Consider the following 15,138-nt stretch of genomic DNA (forward strand, 5'->3'; position numbering starts at 1 on the left):
AAAACATATTTCTATCAAGTGGCTTTTAATTCTCTGAATTAATAAAAGAGGATTCATTTTTCCATTTTTTTTTTTAGATTTTATTTTTTTATTTGACAGAGAGAGACACAGCAAGAGAGGGAACACAAGCAGAGGGAGTGGGAGAGAGAGAAGCAGGCTTCCTATCGAGGAGGGATCCCAGTGATCATGACCTGAGCCAAAGGCAGATGCTTAATGGCTGAGCCACCCAGGCGTCCCGAGGATTCATTTTTCTAAAAGTTATTTTTTCTGTCAAGGTTACAAAGTTCAACAAACTTCTATGGCTTTCTATTCTTTTCAACAACTGAAAACATGGAGCTTTTTAATCAGCTAGGTTTTCTAGGAGATACTCTAAAAGGCATCAATTTCTATTACAAAAATTGTTATGAAACAATAAGGAAGTGGGAAAGGGGAGGGTAAGCGTGAAAACTCAGTATATAGCTGACAAAAGTAAAAACTAATCATTTCTTATGTCTTTCTTTTTCTCTTATATATTAATTAATCTTAAGAGCATAATAAACTAAAATCAGAGACCTCCATGAAATGATTATCCACTGAAAATATGCTTTTGATTTTATAGCCCTTATCGCTTTTAAATATCCTGAACTTTTAGTACATTGTCTGTTTTCTAACCATTTTATTCAAAGCTGTTAGTGCAGCAAGTAAACAGCACATGCTTTGATCTCATTAAATTACAACTTATAGTTCCTAGAGTCATAAATATTGTGCTCTTTTTTCCTTTACCCCTCCTTTTCTGGTACAGGGTAGTCTGTTAAATGTCACTATCTCCTTGAGTGCTCTGACGTTTACTCAGACAAATAGCAGAGGTTATGAATGCTGCTCACAGATAGTATCAGGAATTCTTCATGATTGCCATAATGGTGAACCCAACATTCAGAACTGTAATATCTAGTTTAATCTAACAACTAAGTTTGGTCTGTTTAACTTTGCACACACACACACAAAATCCATCTTATCACAAGCCAATAGCTTAACTGTTCTGAATAAAATCATAAAACAGAATAAGAGAAAAATAAAAATTATCTTTGGGAAAATTAAGGACTAAAAGTTTTAAATGAGTGATATAATCAATGTTACTAGAATTAATTAGCTTCTAAAAATGACAATAAAGAATGAAAACGTTTTCTTAGAGCTGAAAATTAAGACTACATACAAAATACAATACACTTATACCTAGAATGTCTGAAATATTAAAAATAGCTGTTAAAATATATTTTAAAATTTTCACTCTTTTAGCCACTCAGACTTGGAAATTTCAAGGTAATAAAATTCTCTCACTTTACCCTTTTATACACTCTCTCTTCTAAGAACTGTTTGGTAACATAGTCACTAACTGTAATGCTCTGGAGAGAGGCCACCACTGTATAACATAACAGTACATTTAGTTAGCCCTGGCAGGGAAAGGGGTAACTGTGCTCCCGAGCAACACTATTCTACTTCTGTAAAGAAAAAGACATTTTTTTTACTCCAAACTACTAATGGTGACTCTCCATGGATTTACATGAGCCTCATCTCCATCTACAGGTCAGTCTTAAACTAACATTAGAAATATGGTATTATAATGAAACATTTGCCTTTATTTAATGAAAAAAAAACACATAACTTAGTACAGAAACTTAGAAGGTATAATCCTCTTATAATAATGCAAAAGCAAACTAAATAAAAGCATATGAAAATTTTAATATAATCACTAAATTAATATGATTAATCCATTAAATCATGGATTAAAAAAATTCCAAAAAATGTATGAAAAAATAAATGAACCAAAGAGACATCACTGAAAATGTGCTTAGTCACAACTCTTCAGTCTCAGTATTTAGTTATTAGTACTTGCATTTGAAGTTTAGATTAATAAAAATGAATGGTCCTTTTAACAACCTTCTGATTTGAAACTACAAATTTTTAAATTACAGGTTTTCTTCTTATATTAAAAAAACCCATCTTTAATATTCCAGGATGTGACTGAAAATAATGTTTTCTACATAAACACTATCTGGTTCGCTAGACAAAATTAAGACTTTTAAGGGATAGGAACATATGCTTATTACCCCCTTCTGTTATACTGAGCTACTCCTATTCTCTTCCTTTCTGATTGTCAAAAAAACCAACTTATTTGTAGTTATAAGATCAAAGAACTAGATAGAATAGTGTTACAAATATTAATGGCCTGTGGACTCTGGTTTAACATTTAGAAGACACTTCAATCTTTATCCTAAGTAATCCTGCTTTCCTTGAAACAATGCTAAAACAGAAAGTAGTAAAATTTTCCGACTTCTTGAATTATACATAAAAGTATGTTATTTATCTCACAGCACAAAACACTTCTGTTCAAAACTTAAATCTGTTCCTCTAGATTCTTAATAAAATTTTAATTTCATAAAATTATAGTTAAATATAAAAATAGGGGGATTTATTTCCAGTTAACAAGTAAGGAGCTTAAACTTTGTCTTGACAGCACTTTATCCTGACAACAAGTAAAAGCTGAACAAACTGAAAATCAACAACTCCTCTTAGATCTGTCAGAGCAATGAGGTCATAAGGCAAATAGCTACCTCAACAATTGGAGAGACAGACTGGCAAATTAACAGAGCAAAAACCCACAAACAGAAACCTCTGCAGGAAATAGTGCCAGTGTAGGAAAGCCTGAACTGTGACTGACTGAATGCCAGAGGCTCAGTATAGACAACTCTGACAGTTAAAAAAAAACAAAAACAAAAACAGAGGACTGAGTCACAGTGGGAACCCCCTCCCTGACACATACACAGAGTTTTGTGAATTTCATTTCCAAGACCTCTCACAGTATCAGAAAAAACTTCCCTCCTACTTCCAGGGGAAAGAGAGGAAAAAGTAATCATTTTGAAATATGTCAGGGCATTCTGTTCTTCTTAACAAGGACTGACCTCAGAAGAAATTATTGGACCTGACCCTAAACTACCCCAGGAAAGGATAATATCCAAATCTAGCCCCCTCCAACTATGCTGCACTACCCAAGAGAAAGAAAAAACTGAGGAATACTGTGAAGTTCACAGTCCAGTGACACAGGCTCACCAAAAGAATGAGACCTAATCATAGGACACTTCACAACCACCACCACCCCCACAACAACCTGAACTTATCATTACATTACTAAAGGCTATTTATTGCAAATCCTTTCACATGTATATCATGTCCATCTTTCAACAAAAAATTACAAGGCATACTAAAAGTCAAGAAACACAGTTTGAAGAGACTGATCAAAACCCATGTCAGATACGGCAGAAATATTAGAATTATCAAATGTGGAATTTAAAAAAATATGCTAAATGCTTTAATGTAAAAAGTAGACAAAACATAGGAGAACAAATGGATAATATAAGTAGAGAGACAGAAATTCTAAATAGAAAAGCAAAAAGAAATGCTTTAGCTCAAAAACACTGCAATGAAAATGAAGAATGCCTCTGATGGACTCAATAGTAATATGGACAAGATTGAGGAATATCAATGAACTTAATATGATGGCAAAATTCAAAAACTCAAAACCGAAAAAGAAAACTAAGGAAATCAAAAGAGAATATCCACCAACTGTGGGACAGCTACACAAAATGTAACATATGCATAATGGAAATACCAGAAAGAAAAGGAAGAGAACAAGGAAAAGAAGCAATATTTGAAGCAGTAATACTGAGAATTTTCCTAATGTAATGTCAGACACCAAACCACAGATCCAGGAAGCTCAGAGAACACCAAGAAGAATAAGTCACCAAAAAATTTATACCTAGGCATATCATATTCAAAATTCAGAAAATCAATACTTAAAAAAAAAAAAATACTGAAGAAGCCAGAGGAGAAAAAACCACCGTACCTACAGAAGAACAAAGGATTACAATCTGACTTCTCACACACCATACAAGCAATGAGAGTTATGTAAAATATTTAAAGTGTTGAGAGAAAAAAACACTAACCTAGAATTCTGTACCCTCTGAAATTATCCTTCAAAAGTGAAAGAGAGGGGCGCCTGGGTGGCTCCGTGGGTTAAAGCCTCTGCCTTCGGCTCGGGTTATGGTCCCAGGGTCCTGGGATCGAGACCTGCATCGGGCTCTCTGCTCAGTGGGAAGCCTGCTTTCCCCTTTCTCTGCCTGCCTCTCTGCCTACTTGTGATCTCTGTCAAATAAATAAAATCTTAAAAAAAAAAAAAGTGAAGGAGAGGGATGCCTGGATGGCTCAGTTAATTAAGCATCTGCTTTTGGCTCAGGTCATGATCCCAAGCCCTGGGACTGAGTCCCACATCAGGCTCCTTTCTCAGTGGGAAGCCTGCTTCTCCTTCTGCCTGCCACTCTCCCAGCTGTGCTCGCTCACTCGCTCTCTCTCTCTGACAAATAAAAAATAAATAAAATCTTTTTTTAAATCTTTTTTTAAAAAGTGAAGGAGAAATAAAAACTTTTTAAGACAAATATTGAGCAAATTTGTTGCCCGTGGGCCTGCCTTATAAGAAATGTTAAAAAATATATATATTTTTTTTCAGATAAAAGGAAAACAATATAGGTCAGAAACTCTGATGTACCTAATAAAAGGAAGAGAATCGGAGAAGGAATAAGTGATAGTAAATAAAATATTTCTGATTCGAAATTGATAAAATAACCATTTGTTCAAAATAACAACAGCAACAATATTGTTGATTATGTATGCTTAGGTATTAGTAAAATGAATGACAGCAATGATATAAGTGACAAGAGAGAAGAATCTGGACTGTTTTGTTGTTATAAGGTACATGCACTACCCATGAAATGGTATGTTATTTGAAAGCAAACTTGGTTTACTGAAGATACATTGTGAATTCCAGGACTAGCACTAAAAAAGTTTTTTAAAAAGTACATTTGAAATGCTAAGAAAGAAGAGAAAATGGAATCATAAAATGTACAATTAAGACCACAAATAGCAAAAAAAGAGTGGAAGACAAAAAAGAGGTACAAAGGCAACAAACAGAAAACAACAAAAAATTATGGTACATATTAATCCCGATTATATCAATAATCACCTCAAACATCAGGAGTTTAAAATACAACAACCAAAAGGCAGATTATCAGAGTGGATCCAAAAACAAGACCCAATTATATGTTGTCTACAAGAAACTCACTTTAAATATAAAAACACATATTGATTAAAAGTAAAGGGATGGAAAAGGATATACTGTTCTAACACTAATCAAAATAAAGTAGGAATCATTATATTTATTTTAACCAGAGTAGATTTCAGAGAAAGAAAAGCTACTGAGGACAAAGAGGGGCATACATAATGATAAAGAAGTGAATACTCCAAGAAGACACAACAATGTCTTAATGTGTACATGTCTAAAGAGTACCAAAATAGAAGAGGCAAAAACTAACAACTGCAAAAAGAAATAGAGAATTAACTATTACATTTGGAGACTTTAATATCCCTCCATCAGAAATGGACAGATCCAGCAGGCAGAAAACCAGAAGGATCAAAGTTGAACTTCATATCATCAACTAAATTGATATAATTGAAGTGTATAGACTACTTCATCCAAAAACAGATTAGAAATTCTTCTCAAGCTCACATGGAACATTCACCAAGATAGACCACATTCTGGACCATAAACCACAACTTAACAAATTTAAAAGAATAAAAATGACACAATATCTGTTCTCAGACCATAATAAAATTAAAATAGAAATCAATAAAAGGTAGCCTGAAGAAACCAAAATACTCCAAGATTAAACAGCACACTTCTACATAACACATAGGTCAAAGAAGAAATCTCGGGAAAAAATTTTTAAATATTTTGAGCTAAATGAAAATACAACTTTTCAAAATCTGTGGGATGCAGTGAAAGCAATGTTTACAGGGGAATGTGTAACATTGAATGCAGATATTAGAAAAGAAAAAAGATCAAAATATAGAAACAACCCAAGTGTCATATGACAGCTGAATGGACAAGGACAATATGGTGTATATATATATATATATACACAATAGAATATCAGTCAGGTCTCAATGGAGAAAAACTGAGAGCTCTTCTGCTACGGTCAGGAACACAGCAGGGATGTCCATTATCACCACTGCTATTCAACATAGTACTAGAAGTCCTAGCCTCGGCAATCACACAACAAAAAGAATTAAAGGCATCCGAATCAGGAAAGAAGAAGTCAAACTATCACTCTTTGCAGATGATATGATACTTTGTGTGGAAAACCCAAAAGACTCCACTCTAAATCTGCTAGAACTTGTATAGGAATTCAGTAAAGTGTCAGCATATAAAATCAATGTACAGAAATCAGTTGCATTTTTTTACACCAACAACAGGACAGAAAGAGAAATTAAGGAGTCAATCCCACTTAAAATTGCACCCAAAACCATAAGATACCTACAAATAAACCTAACCAAAGAGGCAAAGAATCTATACTCAGAAAACTATAAAGTACTCATGAAGGAAATTGAGGAAGACACAAAGAAATGGAAAAATGTTCCATGCTCATGGATTGGAAGAACAAATATTGTGAAAATGTCTATGCTACCTAAAGCAATCTACACGTTTAATGCTATCCCTATCAAAATACCATCCATTTTTTTCAAAGAAATGGAACAAATAATCCTAAAATTTATATGGAACCAGAAAAGACCTCGAATAGCCAGAGGAATTTTGAAAAAAAAAAAAAAAAAACTTGGTGGCATCACAATTCCAGACTATAAGCGCTATTACAAAGCTGTCATCATCAAGACAGTATGATACTGGCACAAAACAGACACATTGGTCAATGGAACAGAATAGAGAGCCCAGAAATAGACCCTCAACTCTATGGTCAACTAATCTTCAACAAAGCAGGGAAGAACGTCCAATGGAAAAAAGACAGCCTCTTCAACAAATGGTGCTGGGAAAACTGGACAGCCACATGCACAAGAATGAAACTGGGCCATTTCTTTACACCACACACGAAAATAGACTCAAAATGGACGAAGGACCTCAATGTGAGAAAGGAATCCATCAAAATCCTTGAGAACACAGGCAGCAACCTCTTCGACCTCAGCCACAGCCACATCTTCCTAGGAACATCACCAAAGGCAAGGGAAGCAAGGGCAAAAAAGAACTATTGGGACTTCATCAAGATCAAAAGCTTTTGCACAGCAAAGGAAACAGTTAACAAAACCAAAGACAACTGACAGGATGGGAGAAGATATTTGCAAACGACATATCAGATAAAGGGCTAGGATCCAAAATCTATAAAGAACTTAGCAAACTCAACACCCAAAGAACAAATAATCCAATCAAGAAATGGGCAGAAGACATGAACAAACATTTCTGCAAAGAAGACATCCAAATGGCCAACAGACACATGAAAAAGTGCTCCACATCACTCGTCATCAGGGAAATACAAATCAAAACCACAATGAGATACCACCTCACACCAGTCAGAATGGCTAAAATTAACAAGTCAGGAAATGACAGATGCTGGCGAGGATGCGGAGAAAGGGGAACCCTCCTACACTGTTGGTGGGAATGCAAGCTGGTGCAACCACTCTGGAAAACAGCATGAAGATTCCTCAAAATGTTGAAACTAGAACTACCCTATGACCCAGCAATTGCACTACTCGGTATTTACCCAAAAAATACAAACATAGTGATCCGAAGGGGCACATGCACCCGAATGTTCATAGCAGCAATGCCTACAATAGCCAAACTATGGAAAGAACCTAGATGTCCATCAACAGATGAATGGATAAATATGTGGTATATATACACAATGGAATACTATGCAGCCATCAAAAGAAATGAAATCTTGCCATTTGCGACAACGTGGATGGAACTAGAGGATATCATGCTTAGCGAAGTCAGTCAATCAGAGAAAGACAACTATCATATGATCTCCCTGATATGAGGAAGTAGAGATGCAACATGGTGGGTTAAGGGGGTAGGAGAAGAATAAATGAAACAAGATGGGATTGGGAGGGAGACAAACTATAAGAAACTCTTAATCTCACAAAACAAACTGAGGGTTGCTGGGAGGAGGAGGGTCGGGATGGGGGGGGTAGGGTTATGGACATTGGGGAGGGTATGTGCTATGGTGAGTGCTGTGCAGTGTGTAAACTTGGCAATTCACAGACCTGTACCCCTGGGGATTAAAATATATGTTTATAAAAAATTAAAAAATTAAAAAAAAAAACTAGACTCTTCGGGGGGAAAAAAAGTGATAAGTCTCTAGCCAGGCTAAGGGAAAAAAAAAAAAAAAAAGAAGGGACACAAATTACTAATATCAGAAATGAAAAAGTAGATATAACCATAGATCCTATGGTCATTAAATAGAAAATTTCAAAAATGTTATGAAAAATTCTATGTCCACAAGTTTGATAGCCTAGATAAAATGGACCAATTCCTTGACATAACATGCCAAATGCACACAAGAAGAAACAGACAATCTAAATAGACCTATATCCATTAAAGAAATTGAATCAATAACTAATAACCTAACAACAGAAAGCACCATACCCAAATGGGTTCACCGGTGAATTCTATGAAATATTAAAAGAAGAAATTATACAAATTCTGTATAATCTCTTTAAGAAGATGAATGCAGATGGAATATTTTGAGTTCATTCTATAAGACTAGCATTATCCTAATAACAAAACAAGACAAAAAACCATTACAAAAAAACTACAGGCCATTATTTCTCATGACTGTAGATACAAAAATCTTTAACAAATTAAGAGCAAATTGAATCTAACAATGTACAAAAATAATTATACACCATGATCAAGTGGGATTTATCCCACTTATGCAAAGCTGTTCAACATTCAAAAATTAATTAATGTAATTCATTGTACCAATGGGCAAAAGAAAAAAATCACACAATCTTATCAAAAGATGCAGAAAAAGCATTTGACAAAATCCAACACATATTTATGATAAAAATTCTTAGCAAACTAGAAAAAGGGGAATTTCCTCAACTTGAAAAAGAGCATCTGGGGGTGCCTGGGTGGCTCAGTGGAAAAAGAGCATCTAAGAAGAAAACCTTCAGCTAACATCAAACTTAACAGTGAAAAACTTAATACTTTTCCACTAAAATTAAGAACAAGCCAAGGATGTTCCCTCTCACCAAACTTTATAACACCACACTGGAAGGCTCAGCTAATGCAACAAGACATGACAAAAAAAAAAAAAAAAAAAAAAAAAAAGACACATAGATTTGACAAGGAAGGAATAAAACTGTCTTTGTTAACAGATGACATGATTGACTATGCAGAAAATCTAAAAAAAAAAAAAAAAATCAACAAAGACCTCCTGGAACTAATAAGGGATTATAACAAGGTTGTAGAATATAACATTAATACACAAAAGTCAATCCCTTTCTATACTGGAAAAAACCTACAGTTCTTCCCCTTATATAAGGAAAAATCCAGTTCTTCCTCCTGTGTTTTTTTTTTCCTGTATGTCTCCTTTACACAGAACACTTCTGACACTTATGGTCACCAAATATGTGGAGGTTTTCACCCACCAAGCAATTTTTTGCAACATCAGCTCTGTCCCCACAATTTAACTCACTTCTGACACTATCTTCCTTGAAGGCAGGATCAAATCCCAAAGGTTAAGGGTTCAGTCCCATAAGACTGCTTCCATCCCACTTCAGATGCCAAATGCAAGTCCAGGTGTTTCTGACTGATCAGCTATAAATGGAGGTTCCCATGATCCCCCATCTTGGGTTCCATTAATTCACTAGAATAGCTCACAGAACTCTGGGAAACACTTAAGTTTACCAGTTTTTTAACAGATATGATAAAGGATATAGATCAACAGCCAGAGGAAGATATACAAAAGGCAATATCTGAGAGGGTCCTGAGCACAGGGAATTCTGTCCTGGTGGAGTTGAGTTGTATCACCCTCCCTCTGAAATGATACTACTGGGATTTTATGGAGACTCCCTCAAGTAGGCATGATCAATTCTTAACTCCATTTCCAGCCCCTTTCCCCTTTATGGACTAGAGGGAAGTAGGGGAGAAGCAGGGCTAAAATGTTAAGCTTCTAATCATGACTTGCTCTTTCTGATGACCAACCCCCAACCAGGAGCTATCCAGGATCCCACCTAGAGTCACATTATTAAAACAAAAGATGCTCCTAGTGCTCTTACCACTTAGGAATTTATAAGGGTTTTAGGAGCCCAGTCACACAGGGTCAGGGTGAAAGACCAGATATTAGAACAAGAGATAGTCTTAGTTCTTTTATCACTTGGGAAATTACAAGTGATAGAAAATGGGGGCAGATATTTTCTATGATCTCCTGCTCTTAATTTTTGTTATAATTTTTAAGCAAAAATTAAATGCTTAGGTAAAAAAATCAAACAAACTATTTAGAAAATATATATAAGAATTATAAAACTCTAATGGAATATATTAAAGAACTAAACAAATTGAGAGATATTCAATATTCATGAATTAGAAGAGCCAATATTTTCAACATGTCAGTTCTTCCCAATTCAGTCTACAGATTCAGTACAATCCCAATCAAAATCTCTGCAAGTTATTTTGTGGGTATCAGCAAACTAATTCTATGGAAAGGCAAAAGGCCCAGAATACCCAACTTAATACTGAAGGAGAAGAACAAAGTTGGAGGACTGACACTACCCAACTTTAGCACTTGCTATAAAAATAGGGTAATCAAGTCAATGTGGTACTGGCAAAAGAATGAACAATTAGATCAACAGAACAGAAATGAGAGCCAAGAAAGAGACCCACATAAATACAGTCAAATGATAGTTGACAAACTATCAGCAAAACTAACCTTTTCAACAAATGGTCATGGGCCAATTGGACATTCACAGGCAAAAAATAAATAAATAAAAGTGTGGGAGGGGATCTAGACTGAGATCTTAGACTCATCATAAAAATTAACTCAAATGGATCACAGACCTAAATGTAAAATATAAAATAATAAAACTCCTAGAAGATAATACAGGAAAAAATCTAGCTGACTCTATGTAAGGCAATGACTTTTTAAGTACAATGCGGAAGTTACAATCCACACACAAAAAAATCTGATAAGCTGCACTTCATTAAAATTAAAAACTTCTGCTCTGGGGCACCTGGATGGCTCAGTGGGTTGATTCCTCTGCCTTCGGCTCGGGTCGTGATCCCAGGGTCCTGGAATCGAACCCCGCATCGGGCTCTCTGTTCGGCGGGGAGCCTGCTTCCTCCTCTATCTCTCTGCCTGCCTCTCTGCCTGCTTGTGATCTCTGTCTGTCAAATAAATAAATAAAATCTATATAAAAAAAAAATTCTGCTCTGCAAAAGACAATATCAAGAGAATAAGAAGTCAGATCACAGACTGGGAAAAAATATTTTTAAAAGCTCTATCTGATAAAAAACTGTTATCCAAATTACACACAGAATTCTTAAGTCAACAAAAAGAAAACGAACAACCCAATTAAGGGGCGTCTGGGTGACTCAGTGGGTTAAGCCGCTGCCTTCGGCTCAGGTCATGATCTCAGGGTCCTGGGATCGTGTCCCGCATCGGGCTCTCTGCTCAGCAGGGAGCCTGCTTCCTCCTCTCTCTCTCTCTGCCTGCCTCTCTGCCCACTTGTGATCTCTCTCTGTCAAATAAATAAATAAAATCTTAAAAAAAAAAAACCAATTAAAAAATGGATAAAAGATCTGGACACCTCACCAAAGAAGATATACAGAGCGCAAGTAAACATATGAAAGGATGTTCAACATAATATGTCATTAAGAAATTACAAATCAAAAAAAAAAAAAAAAAAGAAATTACAAATCAAAACTGTTAACAGAGAGATACCATACACACTATTGCGAATGTGCGAAATCCAAAACACTGACAAGCCCAAATGCTGGGGAGGATATTGAGCAACAAGAACTCTCATTCATAGCTGGTAGGAATGCAAAATGAAATAGCCACTTTGGAAGAGAGTTTAGCAGTTTCTACAAAATGAAACATACTCTTACTATATGATCCAAACAATCATGCTCCTTGGTATTTATCCAAAAAAGTTGAAAACTTATGTGCACACAAAAACTTGCATATAGCTTTATTCACGACTGCCAAAATGTGCAAGCAATCAAAATGTCCTGCAGGCAATGGAATATCACTTGGTACTTTTTAAAAAAAAAAAAAAAAAAAGCAAGCTACCAAGCCATGAAAAGACATTAGACAAAACTTAATGCATATTACTGAAAAAAGCCAATTTGTAAAGGCTATATTCTATATGATTCCAACTCTGTAACCTTTTGGAAAAGTCTCCAAAACTGTAGAAATAGTAGCAGAGTAGTGGTTTCCAAGGGTCGGGGGGAAGGGACAGATGAAAAGGCAGAGCACAGAGGATTTTGAGAACAATAGAACTATTTTGTATGATACTATAATGGTGGATACATGTCACTAAACATTTGCCCAAATTCAGATAAAGTACATAACCAAGAGTGAATCCTAATGTAAACAATGGAATTTGAATGATACTGATGTGTCAGAGTAGGTTCATCAATAGTAACAAATGCATCACTCTGGTATAGGATGTTGATAAAGTGGGAAAGACTTCTTCTTCCTCTCCTACCACTCTCAACTTGTATCAGTGAAGATATTTTTAGTTGCAAATTACAGAAAATTAAACTGGCCCAAACCAAACTAACACAGATAATAATGGGGATTTACTGACTCGCATACTGAAAAGTGTAGAGGTGGGGGAACGGTAGGGTTGGAGGATCCAGGGATTCAAAAATGTCATCAAAGAACAGGTTTCTTTACTTCACCACCAATCTGGCATCCACATTGTCAGGTTTCTCCTGTTTGGTTTCTCATGTAGAGAAATGACTGACAACCAGAGGTGGGATGATATTCTTCCTAGTTTATAACCACTAAGGCCATTAGTCTACTTCTGAGCCAATGACTGACATGAGAAATAAAATGTTTATGGCCTTCTGCCAATTTAGATTTCAATGTCCAATGTACTCCTTCACTCATGATGCTCTAGTCATACCAGACTTTCTCCAGTCCCCCACATATACCAAACTCTTCCCTATACTTAATCTTAGCCAGAAGTCTGAGAAGTGATTTCTAAAATTCTTTCCTGCCTCAAGACTTTTGTGCATGCTCTTCTCCTTGCCAGAGTATTACCTACTCTGTGTGATACCCTTTCTGGGTTCCAGTAACTTACCTTCTTCTTGTTTTTTGGGTCCAGTATGGGGACACCTCTATTGCCTGAAACATTATTCTCTTCCCTCCCTATCCCTTTAACAGTAATAATCCAATGTAATAAATTCACCTATTATGATGTCATCACATTCTTTACTTTTTCTTCATATGATTTTAACAGTTTTAAATTATTTGGTTTGTGGCATTATGTATTTTGTGCCTAATTCCTCCATTGGACTATAAACTTCAAAAAAGCAGGAAAATGTTTTATTTTCTTCAGACCTCTATCCTTAGGGCCACGGAGTACCTGGCATATACAGTCCATTCAAGTACTGAATGAATGAATGAATAAATGGTGTTGAGACTGACATACAGTAAAGATTAGCCATTCATGTCACCATAAGGCATACCACTGGTGACAAAGAGCATTTTGAATGAGTTAGGACAAATTCATTCATTGCATTTATTGGAATCATATAATTTATTGGAATCATAAACTCACAGTTTATTAATCTGTATTTAAAACATTTTATTTTTCTTTATACCAAAAAATATACACAACTTCTTCCAATACTATTTCATAAAACTAATTAGACTATAATTTTACCTAATACTATAAAACTGTATCAACCATACCTTCTTCAAACTGTCTATTTCAGATTCTTGTTTTTTATTTAAAGCTGAAAGTCTTTTGTTTTGCTGTATTGCTTCCTGTACTGCAATATGAAAAACATTTAGAAAACTATTATATTCAACATCCATTTTAAGGAAAGTATCACCAAGATGGACAGGGAAAATAACCTTAGTGCACTGTATATAATTATTATTGAATTTAAAATATAAAATGTCACTAGTATTACCAGTAGCAGGTAAGTTCAATTTATTTATTATAAATAAACCCATTACTTACTCCCTTTTAAATATACAAGTTTAGGGGCGCCTGGGTGGCTCAGTGGGTTAAGCCTTCGGCTCAGGTCATGATCTCAGGGTCCTGGGATCGAGTCCCGCATCGGGTTCTCTGCTCTGCGGGGAGCCTGCTTCCTCCTCTCTCTCTCTGCCTGCCTCTCTGCCTACTTGTGATCTCTCTGTGTCTAATGAATAAATAGAATCTTTAAAAAAAAATAATAAATAAATAATAAATAAATAAATATACAAGTTTAAATAAGATAGTACCTACCATTTTGTTCTAACTTTTCATGATTCTCTTTCACCAATACAAATTGACCTGTTATGGTGCCATAATATTTCTCAATTTCATTCAGTTGCTTCTGATGATCTTCTTTAGCCAGAAGTTGTAACTGGACTTTTTGTTCCTATTTTGAAGTTATTTAAAATGTTATAAATATATAACACATATAAAACATATACACACATATATATTTAAACATACATAAAAATTGTTTTTAATAACTTTTGTTATAAAATAGGGCATGAAAAAGTGCTGAGTACACCATAGGGAGGAAATTGTTAAGGAGATATTTCTAAACCTATGTAAAACTAAAGCCTTTTTTGTATTACAACAAAGTAGTCATTTAAATTTATAATGCTCTTGTTTTATAATTTCTTTTTCAAAAACCAACTACTTTCAAGGATGCTGGGTGGCATCAGTTAAGTCAGTTAAGCATCTGCCTTTGGCTCAGGTCAGGATGAGTCCGCGTGGTGGGGGGAGCCCACTTCTCCCTCTGCCTGCCTCTCCCCTTGCTTGTACACTCTCTCTCTTTCTCTCTCTCTCTGGCAAGTAAATAAATAAAATCTTTTTAAAAAATCAACTAGTTTCATTTATAGAAGAGTTAATTAGTCCATGCCAGCACTAAGCAAAATTATGGGAATATTAAAGCAATATTCTTAATAATTTAGGAAAGGAATTCTTTTCTCTAAATTTGGGGGCAAAATTATGAATGCATTATTGAAACTCTAGTAATTTTTCTTTTTTTTTTAAGATTTTTTAAAATTATTTGATGGAGAGAGAGAC

General features: G+C 35.1%; 1 protein-coding gene across 6 annotated transcripts in view; it reads right to left on the minus strand.

Annotated features, from left to right (window-relative positions):
- CCDC73 (coiled-coil domain containing 73) overlaps positions 1 to 15,138 on the minus strand; it is a 139,180-nt gene that overhangs the window by 44,786 nt on the left and 79,256 nt on the right. For all 6 annotated transcript variants that reach the window (XM_032357595.1, XM_032357594.1, XM_032357592.1 and 3 more), the window contains 2 exons: positions 14,344 to 14,479; positions 13,803 to 13,882 (listed from right to left, as the gene is read on the minus strand). In XM_032357595.1, the coding sequence (XP_032213486.1) occupies positions 13,803 to 13,882; positions 14,344 to 14,479 (216 nt within the window). The remainder of the gene's footprint in view (positions 1 to 13,802; positions 13,883 to 14,343; positions 14,480 to 15,138) is intronic.

Source organism: Mustela erminea, chromosome 9, assembly GCF_009829155.1.
Source record: "Mustela erminea isolate mMusErm1 chromosome 9, mMusErm1.Pri, whole genome shotgun sequence".
In the NCBI taxonomy this organism is placed as follows: Eukaryota; Metazoa; Chordata; class Mammalia; order Carnivora; family Mustelidae; genus Mustela; species Mustela erminea.